This window comes from Cygnus atratus, chromosome Z (assembly GCF_013377495.2).
Source record: "Cygnus atratus isolate AKBS03 ecotype Queensland, Australia chromosome Z, CAtr_DNAZoo_HiC_assembly, whole genome shotgun sequence".
Classification (NCBI taxonomy): Eukaryota; Metazoa; Chordata; class Aves; order Anseriformes; family Anatidae; genus Cygnus; species Cygnus atratus.
The window spans coordinates 83,079,810-83,106,457 of NC_066396.1; the positions used below are offsets into that span (position 1 = coordinate 83,079,810).

General features: G+C 39.3%; 1 protein-coding gene across 1 annotated transcript in view; it reads right to left on the bottom strand.

The window, feature by feature from the left end:
- The window catches only part of MCTP1 (multiple C2 and transmembrane domain containing 1), a 191,593-nt gene extending 171,443 nt beyond the window's left edge, over positions 1-20,150 (bottom strand). Inside the window, 2 exon segments of the mRNA XM_050716521.1 lie at positions 3,321-3,435; positions 20,027-20,150. Of these exon segments, the coding sequence (XP_050572478.1) occupies positions 3,321-3,381 (61 nt within the window). The 5' untranslated portion in view covers positions 3,382-3,435; positions 20,027-20,150.
- Between the last annotated feature and the right edge of the window lie 6,498 nt (positions 20,151-26,648).

A 26,648-nucleotide genomic window follows, 5' to 3' on the forward strand; every position in this document is an offset into this window, starting at 1 on the left:
AGCTCCATTTAGCATTTGGATATATATCCTTACACAGTGCCTCCCACAGACTGTCCCATAATCACTTTCTGGTTCAAAACCCCTAACACAAGCAGTGCTTCAGCATGCAGGCAATGCAACAAAAATGCTGGTACTGGCTCAGACCAAAGGTCTGGGCGAAGTCAGTATTCTGTCTCCACCAGGGGCTTTAAACAGGTGTCGAATGTGACAAGCACATAAGTTATTTCCCTCTGATGTCCTTCTCAGAGGCAAAAAGAATTTGAACAAAGAACTTCAGAACAGGGCTCATTTTTTTTCCCTGTGCATTTCAATACCCTAACTGAACTTTTCTTGCTGAATCTCCTCTTGCACCCAGACTAACGTCTAGTAAGAATTCAGTTTTACATACCCATTCTTAGTGAAATAACATTGGTGCTACCACAGGAATTCTTGAAAAAATGAGTAAAAGATATCAAGTATTACACTCTAGAGAGGATTTAGAGAGAAATGACTTTCCAAATTTAACACCTTTCTGTGCACTTTCCACTCAGCAGCTATCTAAATCCTCCAAGTGCTTGCTTAACACCTGTGCAGTTCCCTTCATTCCAGTTCTGCAGTTGCTCACAATATCCTCAATCTGAGTAACACCACGAGAAAGAGAAAACAAACAGGAACACAGAACATGGCAGCAAGGACATTCAGTCATGAATGGACAGGTTTTAGCTTGGGATCATAGAATCACAGAATGGTTTGGGTTGGAAGGGACCTTAAAGCCCACCCAGTGCCACCCCCTGCCATGGGCAGGGACACCTCCCACCAGCCCAGGCTGCCCCCAGCCCCATCCAGCCTGGCCTTGGGCACTGCCAGGGATGGGGCAGCCCCAGCTCCTCGGGGAAGCCTGTGCTGGTGCCTCACCACCCTCAGAGCAATGAATTTCTTCATTACATCTAATTTAAATATACCAATTTTTAGTTTGAAACCTTTACCCCTTACCCTGTCCCTACACGCCCTGACACAGGGTCCCTCCCCAGTTCTCCTGTAGCCTCCCCCTTTAGGTACTTGGAGGTTGCTGTGAGGTCTCACCGGGGCCTTCTCTTCTCCAGGATGAACAATCCCAGCTCCCTCAGCCTGTCTCCACAGAAGATGTTCTCCAACCCCTTTGATCATCCTTGTGGCCTCCTCTGGACTTGTTCTAATACTTCTGTGTCCTCCTTGTGCTGGAGGCCCCAGCATTGAGCACAGTGCTCCAGGTGGGGTCTCATGAGAGCAGAGCAGAGGGGGACAATCCCCTCCCTCGCCCTGCTGGCCACGCTTCTTTTGGTGCAGCCCAGGGTACGGATGGCCTTCTGGGCTGCAAGCACACATTGCTGGCTCATGGTGAGGTTCTCATCAACCACCACCACCAGGTCCTTCTCCTCAGGGCTGCTCTCAATCCACTCCCCACCTAGCCTGCATTAGTGCTTGGGATTGACCTGGCCCGCGGACCTTGCACTTGGCCTTGTTGAACTCCATGAGGTTTGCACAGGCCCATCTCTCAGGCCTGTACAGGTCCCTCTGAATGGCATCCCTTTCTTCTTGCATGTTGACCATACCATACAACTTGGTGTCATCAGCAAACTTGCTGACGGCACACTTGATCCCACTGTCCATATCACCGAAAAAAATGATAAACAATGCCGGTGCCAATACTGACCCCTGAGGAACACCACTCATCACTGATCTCCACCTGGACATTGAGCTGTTGACCACAACTCTTTGAGTGCGACCATCCAGCCAATTCCTTACCCACTGAGTGGTCCATCCATCAAATCCATGTCTCTCCAATTTAGAGACAAGGATGTTGTGCAGGACATTGTCAAATGGCTTGCACAAGTCTAGGTGGATGATGTCTGTTGCTCTTCCCCTATTCCCTGTACCCGTTTTCATAGAAGGCCACCAGAATTGTCAGGCAAGGCCTTACAAAGGAGCCCTGAACAAGGTACTGTTTTTATATTTTCCTCTAAATTTCTGAAATAAAGACTCTTGGAAGCCCAAGCCCAGTTGAGATCTGAAGCCTAAGCAAGTAGTGGGGAGCTACAGGTGTGCTCCCTCCCGACCTGAAGGATTTTCTACAGTTCACAAAATGGCAATGAAAGCTCTTCTTCCTGGCACACTTACAGAGCCTTGCTAACACTACGCAGTTCAGAACCTGGGATTTCACCTCAGAAGACAGATGTCCCATCCTTTGTTTACTTTAGATTCCTCTATTATGGAAAAAGCAACTACAGTTTTTTCCTTGCAAACAAACCTACACATTTATAATCACATTTCTGCTCATTTAGAAATAATACCAATGGCAGATATGACTGAATTACAACAGATCATTCAGAAACCGAGCAAGTTATATGGATGTCTCTCCAGCTCATCAAACAAAAACATTTGAGTATCTTTATTTTTAATGAATGTCTGGCAAAGCTTGATAGGCTATCAATACATCTAGAGGAAGAATATAAATAAAAAATGTATTCTTGCAATAGTGAGAATATGGAAATTTCAGTTTTGGTGACATAAATATCAGAGAAATACCAGAGAGCATTTGAGACCTGAAATCAGCCAAGTAACTTCATCAAGTTGACACAGAAAGACTCTGTGTAATACTATTTTTTTTTTAGTTGCAGTCCTACTATTGCTTTTTCTCTCTCACAAGGAATATGTTTTGACAAAAGTCCAATATGCTAGTCAGAATTATCAGGCTTAAATAGCTGTCTGGAAATGAATTACTGGCTGACCTAACCTAAAATAAGACTTAAAGTTGCATGCACAGAGTCGTTGAGACAGCCAGCTTTGCTCCTGTGGGTCAAAATATCCTTCAGAAATTGTGTGTGGTACATGTCTCAGTGTAAACTGTAAAATGCCAACATGTGATCAGCAGATTGGCCAACAGGTAACACCTGTACACATCAAACAGAAAGTTGTTGTCTTTAAACACAGATCCATTATTTATGTTAAGCAGTCAAGGAACAAAGTAAGTAACTAGTGAACAAGACAGCAATAACCTACATAGTTAAATTAAATCTTTCTTAGTTTGAAACTTCCTCAAAATGGAGGTAAATTAGCTAATAGTACAATTAAACCAATATTAGCTAAATATTATTTCTCTTCCTGTGTGGGTTTAGTGGGCCTTTGCTCCTTTTACTGTGTGCTTTTGAGTCACAGAACTTCTATATAGTTTTAAACAGAGTTTAACTAACACAAAATTCAAACGTTAATTGTTAAGTGAAACTTTAATAATCTCATTTAAATTTAACCAACAGACAGAAAACTTCCCAACATTAAGGCTGTGTTTACCAGCACGCACTTACCTCCACGATCCCTTGCTGCTAAATTCTGTCCTCTTCTTAAAGTAATGTCCAACTGGTACATTCCGGGATCCTCAGAGGGAAAATCTGCATTACTAGCTCCAACTGAACTTGTTTTCTGGAGGAGAAACAAATAAAAATACAATAGCTAATGTTACAAAGAGTTTCAGTAAGGTGTATTTTTCTATGGTATTATCATCCCATTGAATTAAGACAAGAATGTATCCCATTCCTTCACCTTAGAACTAACAGTCCAACACCAAAGAACCCAAGCCTGTCTTCAGCACAGCAGTTCCTTAGCATGCCTTTTTTGTTCCTTTTCCTTTTTAAATAACTTTTTGACTTTTCAATGGTTAAATTTGTAAATTAAAGAAAATGTTTGAAAAATGATTCTTTGATACTTGTATTTATTATGTTAACCTCCATTTTTAACTACATTCACATTCATTCCTGGTCTGCTAGAGCAGAATAAGTAAGAAAAAAAGAACCTGGACCTTGCAGTGCTGTTTGAACTAGTAATTATCAGTACTCTTAAACCCTGCATTTGTTCACCAGTGGTAATCTAGGCATCGACTAAACATAAATGTGATACAATTGTGGTGGCTGTTATAGTGCTTTGCAAATTATGCGATTTTAACACAGTTATGAAGGAGACTGGTGAAAAATATCCTAAAGACAATAAATGTAGTTGTATCTCTTCATTTGTAATACATGCATTTTTGGTCTGCCTGCACTCAGGGGCAAAGACAAGATTCTCAGAGTAGTTATTTGTACAAATTGTATCAAGAGAAATTAAAAAATAAATAAGTAAACAAAGTCAGAAGCAAAGGAACTCTCTGGAGCATATGAATAGTAACCACACTGCTGTCTCAGATGACAAAGGAGAGAAATTATATTTCCTGCTAGATTTATACAGTTCATGCTTTGAACATCACATTTGATTTTAATACTAGAATAGCTGTTTCTATTATACATACACAGTATATACAGCAGCTTCACATATTATATACAGAGCACCGACATTAGATATTCTCATGCTAGGATGTAAGTCTTCTAAGACTAGTGCCATTAATACTTTGTTATAAGATCATAGCTCCCCTGTAAGGAAAAAAAAATGCAGCAGCACAATAGAAATACGTTGGAGAACATGTACACTAAGTCCTACACCACTGCAACAGGAAACTTTTGTTATTTCTCTTCCTAGTACCCACCTTATTTTTTTTTTAAGGTATTAATAAATATAAAGCATGAAGAAGATCACAAAATAAAGAAAATTTAATATATGCTTTACTCTTGTTATTCCAGAGTCACACCTGAGCCTAATTTATTAACCTTTGTTGCAACACATCCAGTGCTAGCCAAACCATATAGCAAGATGCTCACCAGTTCCAAAGAAATGAAATTCTTCAAAACTACTGCACTTCAGAGAAAATGGTTAGATGAGCTTTGACTGGGGAGAGAAGATGTTGAAATCTCTCAAAAATTATCTTTTGTCTTTGTAAAGTAACTGCTGAAGCATGCCTGAAACTATCAAAAGACCTTGTAGGACTAGAGCAGAAATCATCCACCACTTCCTTTTAATGGATTAACTCCTCCGGGTATCTCTCACTGTCTATTTCGTTCTTAAAATTACTGACTGCAGGCTGAAAATAACAAAAACTGAATTTCCACCCTGCTTTGTAAGGGTATGTAGAAGGAGATAGTCTGCTCCCCTAAGGGTACCTGGTCAAGGACAATCTTCCAAGGCAGGAGGGATAGCAAGAAAGGGAGGCAGTGATGGGAACCACGTCTGGCCAGTCACACTTCTTTATAAGAGCAGGTGAGAATGAGGCATGTTTATCCCAGTGGGGTTACCTGACGGAGGACATGTAAGCCAGGAGGCCATCACCAGAAGGAGGCCCCTGGTCTCAGAAGGGGCAGGCTAATGAGCTACCTGCACTGCATCCTTCATTCACGCAGGAAGGATGAACCTTGCAGCTGGTAAGGTGTGACCAAGGGCCCCAGGCTGGCTGGGTGCAGGAAGGGCAGAGCTCTGCAGACCTGAACTGGTGAACTGCCTCTACCTGACAGAGAGCAGGCTGGGGGCTCAGCAGCCTGTGGCTATCTCCACGAGAGTTCCACGTGTGAGTGCTGTTGACCAGGGCAGCCTTTGTGGCTGGTCATGTCAGGGTCCGTGTGTCCGTGGGGTACGTGCTCAGCCTGGTACCGGCTGAACCTGCAGAGGGGACAGCAGCAGCCACATCCCCCAGCCTGGGCAGGGACCCCAGGACCCCGGGCACAGGGCTGGGCCGCAGCCAAGGGGCAGGAGCAGTGCTGGGCCCAAGCGGCTGGAGGACTCCCATCGCTCTTCACCTCCCTTAACACGCTTCTGCAATGCACAGTATCTAATGTGGCCAGAAATAAGGAAAAAAATCTTACTGGCCTGATCCTCAGGCTCAGCCCAGGCACCGACATTCATCAGGGTGCTGTGTAAGATAAAACGTGACTTCCAAAGAAAGTGATGAACACTGAGATTTTCCTTCCCCTTTCTTGACTTTCTTCAAGAGGCTGCAGATACAAGAAGAACCACAATGTCTGCCAACATACACCGTCCCCTCCCTGATTATTCCTTGTGGTGCCGCTCTCTCACTTCCCTTCTTAGGGGCAACACAAACTCTGTATTAAAATTAATGCTATAAATATTTCCATGTTCCTCTCCTTCTCCCTTTCTCACCTTTCCTTCCTTTTTTCTTGCAATGGAACTTTGCTTTCTTTTTTAACTTTTACTCTAATCAGTTATTCATTCAGAGAGCTGCTCAAGAAGACTAGAAATGCTTAGGTAAGAAATGTAACAGGCCTGCAGGCCATAAACAGTTACACAAATGATATAAAACCAACAGATATTAACTACCCCTAACTATTAGGAAGTCAAAGCAGTATTTCTGCATCAGACAAGCAGCATTTGAATTATGTAAGTAAAAACTGAGGTTGACATAACATATCCAACTGTCAGTGAATCATTTTTGACCAACAATTTAAATTTCAAAATTTAACAACTATAATGGCAACTAGTAAAACAACAAGAACTACCTTTGTGCATTCTGCAGTAATGAACTTAAAGTTAGAAATACTTGGACAAGAAACTTGAGAAAATACATCAGATCCTATAACTGCCATCAGTACATCAAATACATCAAATCCTACAATTGCCGTAACCATTTGTTTCAAAAACAAATTTTCTTAAATTCCACATTATACCTAATCATTTCAAGAACAAGCATGGCTACATGTTCTCTGTAGCCATAAAAATTTAATCACAACTAGAGGTTGTTATGAGACACACGGTTGTTTATTAATGGATGATGACACCAAGCCTGACGAGGTAAGGTCATGCCTTTATTTTTAGTGTCTAAAATGTAGAGAAGAACCTGAAAATACTTGTTTTATTATATATTTAAGAAAAATATTGAGATCCCATACAAAGAGCATAAAGGCAATTAACCACTGTTTTGCATAAGTAAAAACTTCTGTGGGAAGGCAATGCCACAATTAATTCATTTGAATTAATCCTTAGTAGTGATCTGTCATCATCTTATTTTAGAATATTCTCTTTAGCTAAATTATGACTTAATTGCCAGACTGTACAATTTCCCATAACATCTGAATTAGATTGCTTTAAAAGAAAGTTTTGATTTTGCACAAAGTCTTGTAGACAGTGAATTTTGATAGAGAGGGCAAAGACACTGATCAGCTTGTAAACACTCCATGTGAAAAAGGTCAGGACAAAGGTCTTGATGACCATACGGTTCATCAGTTGGACTCTTTTGTTAAATAGGTATCATACTAAACTCCCCTGGGCAGTTCTCTTACTGAACAATGTGAGCAACACCATGAACTGCTTTCACTTTCAGTGAGACATCCATGGTAAGACTTTCAACAGTCAACCCTTAAATAGAAAGAATCTGCATGTACAACTCATGCTGACTCATGACATGTCAAGAGATGTCCTAACATGCCCAGAAAATGCAATGTTTAGTTGAGCTGAACAGAACATGGAGCTCACATTGGCCACACTTGTGATGACCCCTGAAAGTGGCACTCCTTTCAAGACCTGCTTTCCTAAGAACCATCTCCATATTGTACAAAATCATCTGAAATCTAAAAGAAGACTATTTCAAGAGCATGAAGTCAGGAAAGAGAGAGCCCAACACCAGTTAGCTGGTTTTTCAGGTGTAAGTTAATTGAATCCTTTTCCATTAGAGGGCTACACCATGCAAGGCCATGGTCATAGGGTCATATTATCACACATGGACAATGACGCTCTATTAGACCATCTATCAACAAACAGCAGAACTGATGACTTTCAAATGGAAAACACTTGGTGTTGTATTTTAAGACCGAAAATCAAAGACATCGTTAGTAATATGCAGTGTATGAAGCACATTCATGAAGCTAAGCTGTTGGCATAGAAATATGAAACAATGCTTGATCTCTGTTAGAGCAGCTCCAGGGTTTAGATGTTTACTGCCAATCTGCCACTCTGGAGACGTAAGAGACAAAGGGGAGCTGGGGAAGAACGTGCCCTTGTGCCCCTGCCATGTTACGGGTCACTACTAGTACAAAGAATCTGTGCATCTCAGCATAAAAAATTAGTCTTCTGATGCCATGAGATGTTTCTGACACCTAAGCTCATGCAAAAGCAGTCTGTTATCAAGAAAGAAATTAAAGGTTTGTTTGTTTGTTTTTTACTACGGTAGCAACTCCCACTTTATTTCTGTGAGAAATAAGGAAAAATATTGAGTTTTCTCCAAAACAACTCTAGAATAGCTGGAAACTCTGGCTTTAGTTGTATCATAAAACTGTTCACTGCTAAGCCCTTTGAGACTGACCAAACTGAAAAGTTAGGCAAGTAGTTGCACCTCTGTCTTCCGTACTATGACGGACACCTCACAGTGTTTTCCAGATACAGCAGTTTAACAACTAGATGAACAAATTATTTTTTACAGCCAAACAGATGTTGGTCATGTAGAAGGGCTGTATGATAGTTCACTGCTAGGTACATACTGGGTACATAGCTGCACCATTTATAAAGGGAAAAGATGTCTAGTTTTATGGCAAGTTGAATTCTTCCACGGTGTGAAGCATTCCTGATGCAGTTCCACCCCAGCATGTGAGAAAAATGATAATGCTTTGAAACTAATAGGATGGCCAAAATTGCCACCATTCACACACCATATCATTTTTCACAGTTGATTAAAAACACTATGAAACAGGAAAACACAGTGAAACTGATAACAGTCCCTATGGCATTACCAAATTTCTGACCAAATCTTTTGAAGTCAGACTACCACTTTATGGCTATGAGATAAGAATCAGTAACATTAGTTGTGCTACATTCTTTCAAAGCACAAAACAAATTTTCAGGTTAATGCAGCAACCTGTCCCAAGCTGACAGCCTGGAGTTTACTAACATCTGCAAACTATCCATTGCCTTTTTCATCACCATGAATACCGACATTCTTCTTCAAAGCTATTCACTTAAGCAAACCGAAGAAATTAATGGCATTGCTCCTGTCCTACAGTTTAAATCTATCAATTAGCATGACTTTACTCCATATATTCAGGGGATATGGAAGATTTCAGGAACTCTCTGCTGCAGAAACTGAGTAGCACTTCAAAGGAACAGATCTTAAAATCTGATTTTGTTTGTTCAGTGCCAAAACTGAAAATATTAAACAATATATATATATTTAAAAAAAAAACCTACAGCTGTAATACACTCCCCCTTCCAAAAAGGATAAAAATTCTTTATTCATACAGCCCAAATATAACATTTTCCTATAAACAAAAGTATATTTTAGGAAGGCATATGAATATTACTTCAGTCTAGCTTATATCTGTGTCATCTAAACAACAGGTTACAACTCTGTTCATTTGATGTTTCATTTCAATATTCTGCCAGAATACAGTGATAAGATAAGCAAAAAGCACTTTTTTTTTTTCCCCAACATAAACAAACGCATCAGCATCAAAATGTAAACACAGACATCCAAGCAAGACATGGAAAGGAAGTGTCTTCAAATAATTACAATTTTCCAGAGCCATGGCTTGACATAAGCAAACACTTCCTGCAGTAGACAAAGGAAAAGGGCAGTGTAACTGGAGTTGTATAAAAGCAGTGAAGAGAAACTGGCAATCTGGCTGCACTGACTGTCCACATGCTGGGGTCTTAGTCAGGAGATGGGATGGTGAAATAAATAGCATTCCTTTCATAGTCCATACAATAAATGAAATTAAATCAAAGTGTTCTGAATGGTGGATGCAAGAGACATCAACGCTGCAGGTTTGATAGCATGGCATGAAGCATCACCACAGCTTTTGAAAAAAATACCAAAAATTTTGAAGCAATGTCTTGAATATTGCATAAGCAGAGTTTTCCACCCCACTTATTGCCTGGCTCAACCTCACTTTTTCAGATCATTTTCTTTTGCCAAAGCTTCTGGCTCAACTACACAGAGTGCTTTAGAAACATCTGCTTATAAGGTAAGGAAAGAGATTTGAAAATTCTGAATATCTAAGTGTCTGACAACTCCTTATGCAATTAGTGGGAATTAGCTGTGCTTCAATTATAATAAAATCAAGTGATAAGCAATTTTTAATATCCCTGAGAGTATTTACCTATCTAATTTAGAGTTATTGTGACCATCGCACTCTTAGCAACACTTTTTATTCTAGTGTTTTGGCTGATGGCAAGCCAGGAAGAACTGATGAACTTGGGAGCGAAAAAGAGTTGTGCACCCCATTTCATCTCATTCAATCTACTTCCCCTGCTCCCTAATAATGAGACAGGTGTAAAAGGCAAACCCATTTCAATATCAAAATAAAAGAATATTCTGCTATTTTAAATTGGAAACATGCAGAAATTATTGTAGCATTTTATATCTGCAAATAACATGGTTTTTGATTGACCACATACATGCTTCAGATGGGACTGGTTACTTTGTTAGTTTGCCATACAACAGATGTTTCCCACTGGCTTGATATGAGTACTTACAACAGACGTAAAAAACCTCAATTGTGCTCTTAAAGATTTAGAATTGGATAAAATGTACAGATGACCTGTGAAAGATTTTGCATATAAGCTCTTTATCACATAATGGCAACAGCAGATACATGTTAGTCTGAAATGTCTTGATTATGAATAACTATAAATTCAAGATTATTTCTGCAGAATGAAGAAACTTTAACTTAGCATTAATCTCATACACACACACACACACACACTTCTACATATGTCAGTATACTCTGCATGTGACTATCTAGTTTACATTGTCAGGAAATACATTGTGGTTAAGTAAGAGATAGAAGTGCACAAAACGTTGGGCCTCCTCTTTCCTGAGCTTTTTGACTACATGTGAAACAGCTATTGAATCTGTTGATTAAAAATAACACGTAAGAATTAAGAAGCAGTACTCTCATTTATATCTACAGAATAATTGGAGTATTTTTTGTGACATCTGTACTATTGTTGCTCTTTGATACTGTAAATGAGCATTTGCTTTCAGTTGCTTTCAAATAAAACTGATTACTTTCAACAGCTTGCAAGATTTCCTTCTGAAATTGTAACAAATAGATGAACAAATAATAGTAAAAGATGTAAGCATATTAACATTTTGAAAGTTTCGGTATTCAGAAGTACACTTCAAATCACTTGTTTCAGAAGAAGCAGTAGCCCTGTCTGGCAGCAGAGGAAACCAAACACAGACAAAGACAAAGCAATCAGAAGAGATTTGATCAAGTTGTTCCTTCTTCCATCTGCTTTCATATTCTGTTTGCTCAGTTTGCTACCATTTATTCACTGAAATCTACAATAAAATTTTACCTCTGCAGGATCACTTCTAGACACTAAGATAGTAAAGCAAGCAGAAAATAAAAACGAACAGTCCCTCCTCCACCAAGACCGTACATTGTGCTTGAATAAAGCAGCCATGGCTTCCTTCCTCTTTTCATCACATTTCTCTGTTCCATGTGCTGTGCTCCCCTCCCTCCAAGGCTTTCATCCTCCCTTGTTATACCAAAAATCAAAAGCTCACATCTAGACTCTGCTCTGTGAAAAGAAACTGCTTTAATTGTGCCAAATCCTTCTGGGGTTATCAATGTTTCTAACAGACACAACAGTTTACCTTCGTACAACAAACTACAAGCATGGAGTTTTAGACCAAAAACTTTTCAAGCATTTTCCAGCTCTTACTCCTTTTTTGACCCTTCAAAGTATATTGCCTCAACCTCTTTGTAAAGAGTTGTTGAAGAGGTTTTTTGGAAAGTCCAAATAAATTTTACCACTGTCTTCCTTTGTCTGGTACTGCTTTGATAAATTTATGCATATTCATATAAATAAATAAATGCATAAATAATTTTAAAGCTTTTTAAAACTTTTTAATATACCGCGTATTCAAAACTGCGTTATAGAAAACATGTGGTTAGAAGTACCATATTAGGTATTTCAGCTGCTGAGTTACAAGTTTGATCAAGTTCATAAGTACTGCTATATCACTTCAGTGACCTTAACATTACTTATTTTTTCCTAGCACTCTGCTTCTAGGACTTTTATTTTTTCCTAGCACTCTGCTCCTAGGACTTCTTTTTGCTGAAATTTCGGCTGGTTTAAGACTTAGGTTTTCCTCTCCAAGAAAAGTGATTTGTTCCAACTTAGCAGTTTGCTGTGGAACCATGTTTGTTAACACCTTATTCATTGTTTTTCATTAAGCCAGGAAATAGCATGTCTAGAGTAGGTTCTTCCTCAGCAGCTTTCCTGCAACTTCAAAGGACAAAAGCTTCCCTTACCACTGCGTGTGACTTTTCAGGAGAAGCTGACTGCTAAAGATGTAAGGCAGGGATGGGTTGTGTATAATTCCATTTCAGATAATATTACAGAGGAAATCAGGAATAAATTAAATACATATGCTAGATAAATCAATACACTTCTGATTTGACATCTAACTATCAGATTATAACAAAGGCTAGGGTACTCCTATTGCTTTCTCTTTAAAGTATCATTTGTGTCACAGAAAATGCTTAAGGTAACATTCTACTTTGTGATTTAGAAATGTGGGTATCTTTTGTAGAAAACAGGTGGCAGTTTTGTTTTATTCTATATTAAACAATTTTTGCTGTTCAGCAGCAAATGACAAAAAGCATTCAACCAAAGTAGCCCTAAGCCTGCAAAACATGTATGCCAAAGTGCATATACCTGAACGCGACCAAAGCATCCCTTCACAGCACTGAGCCCATGTCCTAATTTATACAAAAACTGACATTGCAAATTACCATTTCAGAAAACTAATGCAACAAAAAAACATTTACCCATTGCAACATCCGTTATAAATGGAAGCTCGATGGGTATTGGAGGAAAATATTTTCTAAATATATTACCTAAATTGTCTCTCCTTTACAGCGTATAAAATTCAGACGCTTATTTATATAAGCCTGAAAGCCTAGTTAACTAAAAAAGAAGCTTTCCAGACTGCATGTAGTTACCTGGAGTTTTATATAATAAAACACACAAAAAAAAACCACGTTATTTTCTGACATCCAGAAATAACTCGGTTTTCAGTAGAAAAGCTATAAACCAGGAAGAACTGATCCATTCCCAATACAAAACTTCCCCAATTAAACCAGTACTATCAGAACATACCTTACCTGAAATATATTTTAACACACCTTACCTGAAATATATTTTCTTGCTGCAAGCAAACAAGTAACTGTACTGAAGTGAGCCACATAATACCAAGATAGTAGCATAAGAAAAATTATTCACCAGTCTGCAGTTGGATGGACATTTGTTATCAGCAATTGTTATCAGCAATTCTAATCGAGATCACTTTGGCTTGACCTAGATTAAATGCTTCCAAAAACTGGAAATTGAAGTCCACACTGAATGATATAGATTTTTCATTCCTGAAGGTTTCAGAATCTCTGAAGAAGATTCTCTACTTCTCTACTTCTCCTCGTTCCTTTAAATACATTTTCTTTCATAATTTGTAATAATTTTTATATGTGCTGGTCACAAAAATGCTTCCTACTTTCAACAGGTAAACCCATAAGCCCAGAAAAAGTTAAACCAAAATCCAGTACAAGCAGCATAACAAAGAGTGGCAAAGATGAGATGGAAATAAAAAATATACTGAGAAGGAAGTCGAGTGCTGAAACATGCAACTTTTAGACCTCATTACTAAGGCCTGTGAATGTATTAGAGGTCGATATTACTTCTGATATATTTATGCACATGATTTAAATTTTTACCAAACTCCCACCACAATCTTACAGCTATGTTTCACACAAGCTCCTTAACTCAGCAGAGACATTACTGCATAATCTCTGATACAAGAACAAGATGAAAAGAAATGACGGCAAATATGTTTTCTACAAGGAACCAAAAGATATACAAATATCCATAGTTGAAAATCTTGGAGACTGAGAACCTGAGTCTGACTGAAAAATTCCAGTTGAGGAGTAATTCAAGGTTTCCAGTTTTGAACACAACAAAAATTTGGTCTTCCACACAGAAAGTATCTGTAATACTACTAGGTCTAACATTTTTTTTTACATCATTGTGGTTTTTTTCCTACCTATGGCAAAGCTGGGAGCTGTTCCATGCTACTTTAAGATACTCACCACTTGTCTTGATTCGTCTAAATACTGTGTAAGTATAGGGGGAAAAAAAAAAAAGTAGAATGTGTTCCTGAAATAGAAATGGCAATGGCCAAGTATGTCATAGCTATGTTTTTTTTTTGTTTGTTTGTTTGTTTTTTTGTTACTGATGAGCGACAACGCAGAACTCTACGCTGGGAATGATGACTGACACTGCAACATGGCATTTCTGGTCCATGATAGCAGATTGCAGTACTTTCACTAAGGTGAATTTTTTCAAAATTTTAGGCATGGATTTACTGCTCAGACCTTCCAAGAGCTTGATGGAGGCTCCAGTGATGGCATTTAGTGGCCCAGAGAAGTAGCTGGAGGAGACAGAAACAGCACATACCAAGTCAGATACCCAGGTGGCAAGATGAGAAGTTGTAACGAGCTCAGAAGTACTACTATAGGTCTACTGTTTATTAACTCAATCCTACTCAGTACTCACAGTTCCCAGGAGAGAAACCAGCTGTGGGGTGGGATACAGTTTACAAGGAAGAGTAGCAGTGGTGCTCTTTGGTTGGAGAACAGGACGAGGCCCTGTCCTCTAATGGCAAATCCCACCACTGCCCAGTCAATACCTAAGGCAAAAAAATCAAGCCTATCTTTTAGAGACCTGACATAGAATCACAGAATCACAGAATTGTAGAGGTTGGAAGGGACCTCGGGTCCAACCCAAATTGCTGTTCACATGCTGTTCGCATTTTAGCTCCACCATTGGCTGATGTAAAAGGAAAAAAGCAAGAAAGCAATCTCTGCAGAAGTCCTCAGAAAGTTCGTGAAATCCCATCAAATTGGGACTGAACAGTACCAATCCTCTCAAGAATCCACCTGAATCTTGAACTAATTTATCAAATATCAGACGGGGAGAAATGCTTTTGCAAACAGAAGAAAAGACAAACCCCACCAAAGTCTCACTGATCTCCTAAGTAAAAATAATTCCTCCATGAGCAGCAGTATCCACCATAGCGCACAAGTCGTCTGCAGCGTGCATCTTTGGTTAGGAGCTGGTATCACCGAATGCCAGATAAAATGGAGAAGTGCTTTCCCGTCACTATTAGTCAGTGTGTCTCTGGCAAGTGTCAGAGAATGACAAGACAAAGCCCAGACCCAGAATAACACCCTACTGTCATAATTAACTAGCCGAGTGCCAAGGAAAACAAAATTAAACTCAGGCAGCTTTTGAAGAGAAGTCTGTCTGCTGACTGGGGAAGCAGTGTAGCCATTTTCCTCCATTAGCCATAGAAGGTACTTTAATTTTGTCCAATTAGATAATGTGGCCTACTACAGCTTTGTAATCTGGAGATAGATGACAAAATCTGAGTTATTAGCAGCTGAAACCCCTGAATTTCTTAAGGGGACAGTTCAAGAACTGACTCTTCAGAAAGATGTTTCCCCTCTCCATCAGGAAGAGATACAGATCTGATTCATCAATAATTTGTAAACCTAGTCTGATCTTACAATGATGCTGAAGAACTTGCAGAACCTTACAAGTGCTGGAAACTATTCCTAATTGACATAAATAATAAGGAAGCATATATGAGCTATTATCTTAAGAAAGTTTTTCTAGAATGGGGAAAACAACAATAACCAACTGTCATTTTTCACAAGACAACAGTTCATATTGTCTTGTGAACACATACCATAAAAAACCACCACCAACAACCCAGAAAAAACAGAAAACATGTAATTCTCTTAATGCAAATAATGCCATTATCACAAAAATCACAATGAACAATTTTCCAAAGGTAAATATGTCTTAGCATCTTTGAGTAAAATAAGAGTATCAGTAGAGTAACTGAGAAATTAATCTTTAAGTGCCTATAAAGCCAGCATCATTACAACTGGGAAAAGTAAATGTGGATGGCTAAATCAGAAAATTAAGCAAAAAACAAATGTGCCAGTCAGTACCATTGGGATAAGCATTCCCACCAGCTGAGTTGATTCAAGTTTTATGACAGAGCCTCAGCCAAGTACCAACAGGGCTGTTCTGCTGAAGGCAGGTGATGGAAGACCAAAGGTGTCCAAAGAAGGGCAATGAGGCTGGTGAAGGGTCTAGAGAACAAGTCATGAGGAGCAGCTGGAGGCACTGGGGCATTAAGAAATAAGCAAATCAACTGCTTGCTAACTACGATTTTTTACGGACAAGGGATGTCAGGGACTTGGAGAAAGGAAGTGCTATATTCAAGCTGGAGAAGGATCTGGCTTACGGTGGGAACTATGCCTACTCATGCAGCATCAACGTAGGATGTGGTATGTCCAGTTCTGCCTCATCCATCACGGCTGACTAGGAAGTTCTTCAGTCCAAAAGAGCTGACACATGCCTACACAGCAGAGGATGAATTGAGTTTCTTCCACAAACAGACAGCTTGCTAGAAATCCAAAGGATACTCCCAGTAATTAGAGCTGTCTCCATTTAAGTGGACTCCCAGAGGAGATGCTTTCTTTGCACTACTACTGATACACTTCATTTGATCTAGCCACCTGTACATCGCTGCAGTTTTTCCACATGCATTAACACCTTAGAGGAGGATTGTTAGAACAGGAGTTAACAATGAAACTCAAGACAATTTGGTAAATTAGGCTGCTGAGAGGAGCTGCGGATGCCCCATCCCTGGAGGTGTTCAAGACCAGGCTGGATGGGGCTTTGGCCAACCTGGTCTGGTGGGTGGCATCCCTGCCTATGGCAGGGGGTTGGAGTTGGATGATCTGTAAGGTCCCTTCCAACCTGAGCCATTCTACGATTCTGTGATCATTTGATGAACTGTCTGCCATAATTTGTTGTAGCATTCCTCTCCCTAATCTCATTCCCTATGCTGTCCCTTCATCCATTTTTTGTTTTATAGGGAAATTGAGCAAAAATTGCTTATAAGAAAAATCTAGAATCACAAAGGAGAAAGGTTTGCTCTTAATTCTAGGGATAGTATTAGATAGATACTGCTCTTCATTAATTCTTATATAACAAATATTATGCAAGAATTTCTAGAGCAAGTTTTATATCAGATTGTTCATCTTCATGTGCAAAAAGTTACCAACTCTCTATTTTATCCCACAGGTGCATGGAGCTGATTAATGGCTTCAGTCTTCAGTTACCAGAATTTCTCACAACTGTTTACAAAAGCAATCACCTCTAGCTGAAAGTTAATTTAAAAACATACTAAATGTAAACAGGACCATGATAAATTGATTAGAGAGTAACACTTTAAAATCTATTTCAAGTGCAAAACAAAACCCTAGAAAAAGGTAAAGGCTGTTTTCCATGCCCCCTGTTATTTTTTTCACCAGCTTTTCCAGTTTCAAGAGGTGCCTCAGCACTTGTTTCCCTTCTGCTCAGCAGACTTTGAGAAAAGCCTTTTGTAAACCTTTTGTATGAGGGCGGTCAAACAGTACACCAGGCTGCCCAGAGAGGTTAAGGGCATGCTCAAAACCTGACTGGACACAGTCCTGGTCAGCCTGCTCGAGATGACCCTGCTCTGGACAAGAATTTTTAAAAAGGGCTACTTCCAAAAGCAAACCTCAACCATTCTGTGTTTCTCTATTGCTTTGAAATACCACAGCAAATAAAGCATATGCTGACCTCAACTACCTTTTCTGAAGCATGTTTGTGAATGGACTCGTATACCAGTGTTGCCGTTGACATTAGGAACTACCATCCTCTCTGCCTATTAGGAGCAGAGCACGTCCAAGATACACATGAGCACTGAACACTTCAAACAAGCGTACACACATGCCATGAATTTATTCTGCACTGCCCATGTTCATTTTAAATCAAACCTTTCCCTCTACCCACTTCAGACTTTTTCTTTAAAGCAAGACATTATTTTCAAAGGTACAGCAATATATTATATATCAGCATATAAACATGAAGCTGCTTCATTGATAAGCATATAACATGCCATGGATCCTAAGTAAAAACAGTAATAAGTAAAAAGCACCACTGATGTTGGTGTTCTCAGTTACACACAACAAACAAACCCCTAACCACATAACTAAAAAGACAACAGAAAAAAAAAAAAAAAGGACAAAACCTGCCTCTTAATAGACTCCATGATCATGTCGCATTGCTCATTCAACAAACCTACTACAGCTTGAGGATATCCATTTTCTGAGACCATTTATGTACAAAGCACACAGTCCTCCTAGCAGACATTGATGGCATTTTCTTTTTCCAATAGAGCAATGAAGCCACAGATTTTCAAAGACCAGATTCACTTTCAAACTCACCAGTCACATTCACAATCACTGTAATTCTAGTCTACACAATGCCTTTGGACCAGGAATAAATTGCTTTTAAATTATTTCACAAAACCTTTAAATTTACCTTCCTTTTTCAAAAATCCCAAGAGCATAATCTTTTTCAGAAATTAAAAAATCTGCTTCTTTAAGCCAAGGAAATGAAAAGCATCATGAATTGAATTAGATCTGCCTTTCATCTGTGCAGAATTACTCAGTTCCCAGGACAAGCCAGAAGAATGAATACTCCTGAGCCATTTTGGTTTTGAGAAGATTATGGTAAGATACATGGGCTGTCTGAATACATTTTGGCAACTCATGAACATGTGATACACACACAAAGTGAACAGGGAAACAAAATCAGCCTCTAAAGGGGTGGACAATACACTGAAAAAAACACAGATTACAGTCACACAGTTTTTCCTGTTCAAAATAACCTTACATTCCTAAAATCATCATTTTTTGGAGCATTAAAATAATGTCTGCATTTCCGCATTTCCTTTTTTTTTTTTTTTTTTTGCCTGCTTTCATTTTTCCTAAAGTCTCATGCAGATACGGTACCAATCTAATTGCTGATAGCTAGCATTTCTATCATCTCTAGAGAAACTTGCCATATCAAGCACAAAAATCCTCTCACTTGCCTGAAGAGTGCACAATTACACTGCAAGTTATGTCAAACACCGCACGTGAAGGATAACTCAATAGGGAACAAGAGACAGGTGTCACATCCATATCAAAAGAAGAATCTGTGAACAATTAGCCATCTCCCTTTCAAAATGAGAGATGCCTGAAGTCAATGTATATGCCATATGCATAATTCTCTCAAAAGAAAATAACCATCAGTCATTTTATTTAAAAATATGCTGTCCACATTTGCACAACAGAAAACCATACTAAAATATCCTGAATTTAATTGTCCATATTATTAATAATAATTAATTATATATTTAAATATGCATACACTTTAAGTAACTCACATTACTTTACAGAAGTAGCTTTATGCTTAAATTATGTGCCAAGGTTATATTTTAAATTCTGTAAAGTGTAATTATCAGAACACAACATTTGTATTACTATGAATTCATTTTAAAACAAGTAAATTGATAGTGCCGCTATCATTAAAACAACACTAAGCAGTTACCAAGAGAAACTTCCTTGGTGCTTTTACTCATAGTTCAAGAGATCGCTGTAAGGAAGATAACACTAGTCTAGTAAATACAAATGGCAAAAACATATTAAAAATAAGATTCCAGTTTTACAAAGTTAGATTTAATTGAACATGAACTGCCTAGGTATTTCAATATTTTCAGCTGTCATTAAAGAATGACAGTGTGTGTTACAGCCATAAAATCCATCAAAAAATCCACACACTATGCAGCAGGTATCTGAGAGCAACTTAAAAGGAAGACTGACAGTCTTCAAACTACCTGATCCATCAGTAAATAAATAGATTCTCCTGTTAACGTGGAGCATTCAGTGAAAGAACAAAAACTGTGTGATTTCAGGATACAGGATACTGGATACAGGAAACTGTAGCGTTTTCCTCCTATATTCTAAACAGCTGCAAACATTAGTCCACTTATAAGTGACTGATGCTTCTGTCCGTGTGATTTTGTATACTCTTAATGGAATAAACATTTTTCCCCATTTTGCATTACTCACTTTGGACATGCAGATTTCATCAGAAGCATGTATTTAATTATTTTCAACATAGACTTTTAAATTACCTGCATTTTAAAACAGGATGCATATACATAATTATAAATCAGAACCTGTTATACTTTATAAAGAAACGAAATTCCTACCTTATCAGGTCCAAATGGAGAAGTTCCCACAGCTTTCACCTATCTGAAATAGTATTACAGCAGTGAGTTAAAAACCTCCTGCTTCACAAAGATACTTGCTAAGCGGAGTTAGCCTTGTGAGCTGATAACTGCTCAGTAAAACTGCTCACCTCCAGCTGGTAGCAACAGCTCTGTGCAAATATCACTTGACTACTGCTGTGAACTGCAGCTACTCAGAGTGAAAGTAAGATAAGACTTGATATGTGAATATGTTTCAACACATTCAGAGGAAATGACTCAACTATCTGCACATCTTTAAACACTGGAAAATGCTTCCTCCCCCACCCCCAGCCGCAGAAGGTGGTATAAACGAAAGTTGCTGTCATTTATTCATTAAACACTGGCATGAACCACACACGAAAGTTCAACTTGTGAACACTAGATCCTAGATAATCCCTACCCTGATTTTGCCAATTAATGCCTTGAGTGGAGAAATACAAAACTTAAATGTTTGTTTTACTACATGAACACATACGAATTTTATGAAAGTCAAATAAAATACATACTTTCTACCCTAGTATATTCACTCTGAAGACACTTCCAAAGGAAGGCTCTGCAGAGGGACCTGGATAGGCCAGACCAATGGGCTGAGGCCAACTGTATGAGGCTAAGTGCCAGGTCCTGCACTTGGGGCACAACAACCCCATGCAGCGCTACAGGCTTGGGGCAGAGTGGCTGGAAAGCTGTGCAGCGGAAAAGGATCTGGGGGTGCTGGTTGATGCTCACCTGAACATGAGCCAGCAGTGTGCCCAAGTGGTCAAGAAGGCCAACGGCATCCTGGCTTGTACCAGAAATACTTCAGCCAGCAGCACCAGCGAGGCGACTGTCCCCCTGTACTCAGCTTTGGTGAGGCCGCACCTCCAGTGCTGTGTTCAGTTTTGGGCCCCACACTACAGGAAAGACATCAAGGCTCTGGAGCATGTCCAGAGAAGGGCTCTGAAGCTGGTGAAGGGCCTGGAACACAAGTCTTACGAGGAGCAGCTGAGGGAGCTGGGGTTGTTTGGTCTGGAGAAGAGGAGGCTCAGGGCAGACCTCATTGCTCTCCACAGCTACCTGAAAAAAAGGTGTGGGGAGCTGGGGGTCTGCCTCTTCTCATAAGTAGCTAGTGATAGGACCAGAGGGAATGGCCTCACGTTGTGCCACAGGAGGTTTAGGTTGGATATTAAGAATAATTTCTTCACTGAAAGGGTTGTGCAGCATTGAAACGGGCTGCCCTGGGAACTGGTTGAGTCACCACCCCTGGAGGTTTTCAGAAGACATGCAGATGTGGTGCTTAGGGACATGGCTTACTGGTAGACTTGGCAGTGCGAGATTAATGTTTGGGCTTGATGGTCTTAGAGGTCTTTTCCAACCTAAATGATTCCATGATTCTAACTAATTTAAACAGATTTAAAAACACTATTCAGATAACAACTGCTATTAATCTCTTATAAAACTTCAAAAATTTTTCTTCTTGGCCACTACAGAAATATCAGAAGCTGAAAAAGAAGGAATGAAGACAAAAAGGCTGAGATAAAAATAATGTAGATCTTATTCAATAGAATTTCAACATATCTTCAGTTTAAGTGAGTTAAGTGCAAATATTCCACAACTGGATACACATCATTATTTGTATGATGTTAGAGTCTGTCCAGTCTTATCTACCCTTAGCACAGCACTTAATTTATTTTTTTAATCTCCACTCACTGAAGAAAATCTTGCTTTAATTTAGCTTGAATCTTGAATATGCAAAGAGAAATGGCTCTCTTTAAAATCCTTATATGTCTTCAACATTTTGTAGTCAGCTCTATAGATTTAAAATTCTTCTACATCAGATTGCTTTTGATTTAAGTGATCTCAGTTTTATAGGCTTTGGATCTCCTGCATTAAGCATAATATTCCACAGCAGCCGATGAATGAGCACAACCTGGAAATGTGGATTTTCTCTTCCTAGACTTCCCCATTTCACAGAGAAGCCCCTTGATGCCTGGGACACCCTCACACACTGGTGCAGTTTACCCTGTACTATGTCAGTTTAGACTTAAATTTAGTGGTGTGCCTGTGAACTACTAGTTTCAAACTCTATGGATAGCCAGAAAGTATGTATCATCCTGCAGCCAAACATAAAAATAAAAAACATAAAAAGTGTTCTCATGAAGCTGTCGGTGTGATAGGAACATTGAAATAACTGATCTAATATGTATCACTATTGGTTCTAATGAAAAAAAACATTAAAAATACCAGTTTGTTCCTCAATAGCACCTTGCTACAAAGGAGAAAAAAAGTATGGTGGAATTAGTTATTTCATGTCAACCACATACTAACCAACTTGGGTACTAGACTAGGTCAGAACATTCCACGATTTTCATAATTTTAACTCAGTTTAATGGTGGAATTAAATATTTCTCTTGGCATAAAAAAGTCATTCCTAAAGAAAAGAAGAGTAAACACCAGAATCACTCACACAAGGAACAAGACTGTGACTACAGGTTCTGATAGACCTGGATCAGATGCAATATACCAAAATAACAGAAAACATAGGAAATGCATGCAAAAGAAACCCCAAAAAGTCATCATCCCTATGGCATGAAAAAATATTATATATGTTACACGTGACATATGACTTGTTCACATAGATGACACTGCTGGAATCTTCCATGTGAAGAGCTGAAGACAACCTAGATTTTGGCAGACTCCTGAAGCAACTTAGGAGAACAAGTTAATAAGGAGTAAAGTATCCCCTTTCTCTACTGGAAGAGAAATTTTCCCTAAAACAGCAAAGTTTTATTTTGAATTGATAGAGAGTGATGTTTTTGTTGTTAAAATAAAGATTTGTGTAGCTTCCATGGCTTCAGATACATGCATATGCCCTTGCTCACGTGATTTAACTAGATCTATGCCTTGCTTTTGATTACTGGAAGCAGAGTAATAATTCTCCCTTACTTTACAGGTGATGTTGAGCACTCAGACACTACCATGTGAAGGTCCACAAAAGGAACAATAGCATCTGTTATCTCCCTGGCTGCTGCGCCAGAGAACAATGAATTCATTTGCAAGTAGCACATATGCTTTTATTCTCATTTAACAGCAATTTCCAAAGAATCTCACTTATTTATGTAGAAGAAAAGCGAGCAATGGAGGACAGAAGTCTACAGAAAGCAAGAAGAAATTTCAATCTGTACATTTGTTAAATGCATGTCCTTTATCACTGCTTCCTGCCTTCAAAGCAAGAAACTCCACCTGCTACAAAAAATAAATACTAAACAAGTTCTTAGTACGGTCAAAATCCACCTGGAAAGACCTGTGTGCAGAAGCGGCTTGAAAGCTGATTAAGGAGACATTCCAGATGATGACAAAAGAAAGCACTTTGCTACTCAAGACCACAAGGGAGGTTGCTGATGGAGACTCACCCCAGTGAGCCCCTTAAAGTTGTGGATAAAACAGGGAGAAGGAGTTGACAAGGTTTCCCATCAGGTGCACTCTTGCACTGGGGATCTAGACCCAGGTATCCCCTTCTTGACTGATGCCTCCTGAACTCTCCCCACGAACCACATGGTCGCTCCTGACAGCCACTCTCCCACCTGCTCATGCCAAGGGCTTCCCCCAGAGCCACTGATAACCAGCAGAGGTGAAAAGGAAACGAGTATGGACTGAGAAATACTGTGCTTAGTGCTCAACTGACAGCTTGGAAGAAAAGGTATTATGCCGAAGCCCCCACTCTACAGTGGTGTGCGTCTCCCATTATGGTGGGAGAAAAGCTTTTTGTTTTTTTCCTGTCTCTTTTTTTTTGTTGTTGTTGTTTTCAGAATGTACCTCTCTCCTTAGTTTCTAAAGGCACATGATGATGTATTGTTAGGCTAACAAACATTTTGAAAATATGTTTTTTGAAACCCTACAACAGAGGATGAGAAATCAGTTATTTGAAAGGCAAAACAGGGCTCATAGCTGTCTGCTATGAGAAATCAGAGATCAGACAATAGACCCGTGACACTGAGTAAAGTGTTTTTAAAATGTGAGTTTTCTACTGAAGCTCGTATGTCAATAAACACAGACTTTCTAAAGAACATCTATAAATTACGGTTAGATGACTTTGCTTTTGAAACAATCTGAAAAGTTTCTTCAGTGTCAATGTGACATATTGAGGAATAATGAACTGACTAACTACACTCTGATCTATTCATCTGAATAAAACGTGATAGAGTACATTGACCTGAAACAGTGGAACAACATAATTCAGTGAACAGACGATTGTGGTGTTATTTTTCTTCAGAGAACTTTACAGCTTCTTCAGTAGTGTCACCTTTTTGATAGCATGCTGTACCATTCAAAAGGAAAACACTATCCATAATAGTTTTGCAATCTTTCTTCCTGATTTAGCATTTTAAATTAATACAGAATTAATGAGATATTATACCAATACTAACAACAGCTAAGGGGAAAATCATTTTCAGCTCAGGAAAAGACAGTAATAGTAAGAGTGTAACAAGATTAGAAAGATGCACGCATATCATATTCTATATTGATATGCCTAGCAATGTACTTCTTTCAACTCAAGAAGAAATTAGTTTACAGTGTGCTAGGATTTTCTTTAATTTCACTGAATGCCAATACTGTCACTACTGATAAATGTTTAACTTCCTACAGGCTAATTTAGCACCACACGAACACTGTGGAGGTCCCGGTGTGCCATGGAACAGTTTTTCAGGTTTCAGTATGGAAAACGCTGCTGAGGCCAGGACTTCTTCCTTTATTCACTGTTTGCAGACTTTACATTTGTAATTGAGGAACAGAACAGTAACCTTAACCTTTAACGATGACGGTCAACTAATGGTAACAAAACTATGATGCAATTAGTAGGAATGATTTATTTCTGTAAAACTACTAATACAAATTACCCTGTAACTTGACGAATGCCTCTGAGTGTTTCCTCTGCCTAGTGACAGCATTCTTCATCTACATTTATTACTTGTATCTGCCCACATGAAGTATTTCTGCAGATGGAATCAAATACACTTTCCTCAGATACTGATTCTCCTACCAAAACGTGAAAAAATACCATAAATAACAACCGATTTTACTGATTATTTATGCCGCTAACCTTATTCCTGTAGACCACTAAGCAGGCAGTCAGCTGGAAAGAAAACTGAAACCAGTTACTCCTTGTACATGCGGAAGTCCTGGAAATTATTTGAGTCGTCCTGCTCCCTGTAAGCACGCTTCTCCAAAATTAACCAAGAGAGTTCATCTTCCAGAACGTAAAGACAGGGCTTCTCATGCCTGCCTCTGTATTATACAAAATCAGAAAAAAAAAAAAAAAAGGTTGGTGGAGGCAAAGAACCCCTTGATACAAACCAGAAAAAAAAAAAAAAAAAATCAAACACAGCGACCACAACTGTCCTTCCAAGAACTTCACAGCAAACCCTGGTAGAGGGGACTTCTCTACAGATAGAGAGCAGCAAGTCTGCCAGATCATCAGCAGATTGCCCAGGAAAGATCCTATCTACCAAACAGACCTCTCCAAGTAAGTTATAAGAAGTAAGTTATGGGTATTCAACCCATTACTTGCACTATTACACTACTAGCAAACAGGGAGTAAAAATGCTTCTCCTAGTACACAATCCACAAAGGAATAGCCTGAGGCATGGCTATCAAAGAAGCTGTTAAATCAGTATTTTAAAGTAGAAAACACAGACATTATTTAGAACAATGAGAGTTGTGCAAAGGTATCCTAGTTTTGGCTGTGACAGAGTTGATTTTCCTTCTGGTGGCTGGTATGGTGCAGTGTTTTGGATTTAGGATGAGAACAATGCTGATAATACACCAATGTTTAGATCTTTAGCTGTTGCAGAGCAGTGCTTGCACTAAGCCAAGGACTTTCCAGCTTCTCACACTGCTCTGCCAGCAAGGGGTTGGGGGGGCCAGAACCAGGACAGCTGCCCCCAGCTGCAAGAGGGATGTCCCATACCATGGGGCATTATGTGGGACAATTATATGGGGGGGCTGGCCAGGGGGCTGCTGCTGCTCAGGGTCTGGCTGGACATCGGTCAGATGATGGTGAGGAGTTGCACTGTGCATCACTTGCTTTGTACGTTCTTTATATCATTATTATTATTGTTTTCCTTTCCTTTCCTGTCCTATTAAACTGCCTTTATCTTGACCCATTGGTTTTCACTTTTTTCCCCAGCTCTCTGCCACATCCCACTGGGGGAGGTGAGGAATGGGTGAGCGAACAGCTGTGTGGTGCTGAGCTGCCTGCTGGGTTAAACCACAATAACGGGATGGAAAACCTGCTGCAAATCAGCGCTGACCTGTGCCTGCATGCCAGGCAGAGAGCATGGCTTCACTGAACAGCTGCAGAAAACTCACTCACCTGTAAAGAGGCAACAGCCCACACAGCAGTGAAGCTGACAGTAAATCTTTAAAGATTAGAAAGATTTATTTTTTTTTAGGTATTTTTTAGACAGCACACTATATGGTAACATAAAGATTATGTTATATATAACAAAATATACAGAGGGTAAGAGCAAGCACAGGTAGCCTAGGAGGGATACAGACATTGTCCAAGCAGCCAGGGATCGGGTTAGGAAAGCTAAATGCCTATGGA